Raw genomic sequence first — 4,610 nt, forward strand, 5'->3', positions numbered from 1 at the left:
GTCTCGATGATCTCTAGAGGTCCCTTCCAACCCCTACAATTCTGTGATTCTGTGATTCTGTGAACTGGTGCAGCTCTCCCTTGATGTTGTCGGTGGCTGTATGGGTGCAGGGAAGGTGTTCGCCCCAAGGATGTTAGTATCCAAGAATTTACACCATAGCATCACAGGTGTCACTGGGAGAATGTGGGCATGAAGGAACGGGGTCAGAGCAGCAGCTGCAACTGTATTTTGCTGGGGAGAGGAAGCAAAGGTCATTTCTCTTTTGTGAACAGCAAAAATTCAAGCGGAGTTTGTATACGGACACATTTGATCACAGGTATCTGAACTACATTTCAAAGCTTTATTCATGTCTGATCTGAGGACAACTGCCTGACATGCTGATGCCTTCTCCCTGTGCCTTTGCACTGTGGATTTCTCCAGCGTGGCCAGGATCCACCAGCAGGGACAAGGTGGGTGTCACATTATTAGAAAGATGTGGCCAGAGCCAATGACCCTTGTAAAATCTTCAGCAGCAGGAAAAGATGTTGGTGGTCCTTTGGGATGGATGGTCACTGCAACTGCTAGCTTGAATGGTAGCAGCAGGGAACCAGCTCTTAGGTGTACAGACAGCTCTGCTTCACTATGAAGGGATGAAGGATGCTTTCAGACCCAATGATGAAGACTAGCACCACTCAAAACCCATTATCTCAGAGGTTAGAATTATATTGCTTTGTATGAAATAGCCACATTTCACCACTAGTCCCCTCCCTTCCCTCAGAATCAACTCCATTAACTTTTGGGAAAAGGGCAATTTCATCATTGCTGTGTGCCTGAAAAAGTGGTGTTTTTTTTTTTTTCCCCAATGGAAAATGAACATCTAAGAATGGAATGATATTTTCTGTAAGGATAAGTCTCAACAGAAGCCTAAGCCTTTTTTGAATGCCTCTGATGAAATCCCTGCATAAACATGCAATTAAATTTCAGGTGGATAGAGAGGAGGTAAAGGAGACAGACAAGAAAAGATCTGAACTGGAGTCTGTATTTGAAACTGAATTCTATCCCTGCAATGGCAGAAATCTAAATCTGGGTCTGAAACTTACAGAATGTGGAGGTATTTAGAATCCATGCTCTATTCTAGACTTTGCAGCATGTGACCTGATGCTATAAACAGAAAGAAAATACTACTTTTTCTTTAATATAGTGGTGGATATCCTAATAATTGTCTGCATTTCTGCTGGCCTAGATATGGAACACACATAAGAGAAAACGTTATTTATATTTGCAGGAAACTTAGTGACTGATACACGTCCGTTTGTGACACCTTAGCAGACAGAACTAGCCTATTTTATCCTTTCTTCTTGCGTGGAGATACTCCTTCCTACAGCTCACAGAGCTTGGCAATTTCTTTCTTTCCATTGGAAATGTGCTCCAGCTCTGCTTTGTGATGCTCTGCAGAGAGTTTCCCTGCTCCACTCCACCCTGAATGGAGAATCTCAAAGCAAAACCCATCTGACACAGATTCTTCCTATTCCATGGTACTGTTCCCAAAGCAGCACTTGTTGCCAGAGCCTGCTGTCACCTGCAGGTTGCAAATCTTTTGAAGAATGCGGTTTAACCTGCAAAAGTCTCACCAGAATTACCTGTATTACCTCACAGAATTGCTGTGAACCCTCTAAGTGACTTTGGCTTCAGAAGAGGAGGATCATCCCCGTCTACCTTCCCTGATTGGGGTTTCTCATCTACCGGGACAGAGATGAAAGAGGAATACCAGTGCTCTAAGGAGCACATAAATAGTCTTGAAGAATTGTAAAGTCATAAGGGTTGGAAAAGACCACTAAGATGATCCAGTCCTACCACCAACCATCCCCACCATGCCCACTAACAATGTCCCTCAGTGCCACATCTCCACATTTCTTGAACACCTCCAGGGCTGGTGACTCTACCACTCCTTGGTCAGCCTGTTCCAATGCATCACCACTCTTTCAGAGAAGAAGCTTCTCCTAATATCCAACTGAACATCCCTTGGTGCAACTTCAGGCCATTCCCTCTCATCCTATTTCTTCTGCAACTCTGCCACTGATCCTGCACGTGAAATAATCACTTGCTCTCAACTTCCCACCTTTAAAAATGCAAAACTGGTAGTCAGCTACTGCACAAAGCATTTACAGATTGCTATATGAGAGACATCAGAGAAGCACAAATCACTTTTATTCTACACTGATGCTTTTTTATGCTTTTGGGGTGTGAATTGTTATGTTTATTTTATAGTTGGAATAGACCTCAGTAACTGGAATTCTTGGGGTAATGTGAGGACTTGCTCGAGAAATTGTATATTCAGGTGAACAGGGCAGGGTTCAGATGCACAAAATGCCCTGTATATGTAAAAGGGCAATCCAGATAATGAGCATTCAGGAGCCATCTGAAGAACAAAAGAATAAAACATATTTTCTACGTTACAGAAGTGTGCCCCAAAAGAAAGAGGGGAAGCAATGCAGTCAAGAAAGCTAAAAAAAAAAAAAATCCCACAAAAAAACAACCAGGAACAAGCTGTTGAATTTGTATTATGGGAAGAAATCTGCATGGCAACACATGCTGCTGTACAGAACAGGTATCTTAGTGAGTTCTCAGTGATGGTACTCAGCATCTCAAATGATGCAGGAGAAAATCTATATGCCATGTAGCCCATACAGTATATGTGTGCTTCATATTGTGAAAACTGCTTGCATGATCATCCATCTAGCAAGACCAGAAGGGAGGAATGTGTTCTCTCCTCACCCTTCTCTTCAAACTCCACGTCAAATTATGCAGCACAGTAAGTCACAGATCTGTCGTTGTTCAACCCAGATTGCAAAGACCCATCGGAAAATGGCCAGCACCAAGCCAGCCTCCAACAGCACTTGGTCAGCATTTCATTAGTTGGGTGCCAGTTTCTGTCAGCATATGATCAAGCCTTGCTCTGCCTGCCAAAAAACTGGGCTAATTTACTTAACATTTCAACCGATCAGGAAAAAAAAAAATTAAAAAGGAAAGATTCAATTTGGGAACTTTATTCCCTGGAGAATTAGTAATGGATCTATTGCTCTCACTCTCTTCTCTCTCCTCCAGGCCTCAGCATTCATAATTTCCCCACGACAATGTTATTATGAAAAGACTAATTCAATAATGAGATCATTCCCCATATGAGAGCCCAAGTAAATGAGGCACTCACTCATATCTACTCTCCCTTCTCTAAGGGAGTCATGCTTCTCCAGTAATTCAGTCTTCAAGAGTGATGGCCAAATGGTGACACCAGTGTTGGCAGAGGGTCATAGCTGAGTGTCATGGAAAACTTTAGTCATCTGAGCTTACAAGCCTTCAATTGCAAGTTCTAGGCTCTTCTTTTGGCTATTTCTTGGACCCAGCTGCCCATTGCCTTTCAGTATCTAAAGAGGATAGAAGAGGATAGCCTCTTTAGCAGGGTTTGTTCTGATAGGTCAAGGGGCAATGGTTTCAAACTAGAACAGGGGAGATTTAGATTGGATATGAGGAAGAAGTTTTTTACAGTAAGGGAGGTGAGGCAGTGACACAGGTTGCCCAGAGAGGTGGTGGACGTCCCATCCTTGGAGAGGCATCCAAAATCATGTTGAGCTGGACTCTGAGCAACCTGATGGAGATGTAGATGTCCCTGTTCACTGCAAGGGAGCTGGACTAGATGGGCTTTAGGGTTCCCTTCCAACTCAAATGATTCTATGGGTTCTATGATTGCTTCCACAGAGGTTCAAACAACACAGCTCTGCTGAGAGTTTGTGATTAATGCCTCAAATGATCCCCCTTCAGTGAATAAAGCAGCAAAACAGAAAAGAAACTTGCAGCTGAGCTCCCATGTCCAGTTTTGGCTTTGGTATTGCTACAATTCTGGGAGCAATAGAACAAGAAGGAAGACAACGTGGCTTAAGTTTAAGTCTTCAACAAACTGAAGTGTAACTCATTTGGGCAATCAGAGGCCCCACCTTCATCCAGCTGAAATTCCACACAGCAGTTGTATCTAGAAACATTTCCTTGCCTGAGTTTAGGTCTTAAGAGAATCACATGAACAGAAATCACCCAGCACAGACACAGAGAGCTGATGCTGAGCTCTGAATGGATCTTAGCTGAACCTCCCACACAACAAAGGGGGAAAGTGAATATTACAATTACCACTTCTGTACATTTAACTTCACCATACCACCCTTCCAGTTGCATGGTGGGCATTGAAATAATACACAATAAAACACAATTAAGGTTCTTAGCTCACCTTGCAAAGTCCAGGTCAGCCTCACGTGACATGGTGATGTTTGTCAGATTTTGTTGGAGGATGAAGATGTTCCTACACATTTTCTTGATGCCAGATTCACTGATGCGCTTGAAGTAGTGGGCTCCGTTGATAAGAATGCAGGAGATGAGGTGGCCCAAACCTGTAAAGGAAAGAGAAAAAACAAATAATAAAATGAGAGGAGAAAGACATTTACTGGCAATAATTCATCATAAAACCCAGGAATGGGCATGGAATGGGTGTGTGTGAACTGAAAAGAGAAATATGCATCCGGAAACAGTTCACTATCTTCCCTGTGAATTTTTTGACCTTCCTCAAGGCTCCCTTTGTTAGCAAAAAT

The 4,610-nt window shown here is 42.9% G+C and overlaps 1 protein-coding gene across 1 annotated transcript in view; it reads right to left on the reverse strand.

Annotated features, from left to right (window-relative positions):
• Positions 1-4,610, reverse strand: part of EXOC4 (exocyst complex component 4) — a 400,122-nt gene that overhangs the window by 26,472 nt on the left and 369,040 nt on the right. The window contains exon 17 of the mRNA XM_010710270.3: positions 4,253-4,412. Within this exon, the coding sequence (XP_010708572.1) occupies positions 4,253-4,412 (160 nt within the window). The remainder of the gene's footprint in view (positions 1-4,252; positions 4,413-4,610) is intronic.

The sequence above is a fragment of the Meleagris gallopavo genome, chromosome 1, assembly GCF_000146605.3.
Source record: "Meleagris gallopavo isolate NT-WF06-2002-E0010 breed Aviagen turkey brand Nicholas breeding stock chromosome 1, Turkey_5.1, whole genome shotgun sequence".
NCBI classification, from domain to species: domain Eukaryota; kingdom Metazoa; phylum Chordata; class Aves; order Galliformes; family Phasianidae; genus Meleagris; species Meleagris gallopavo.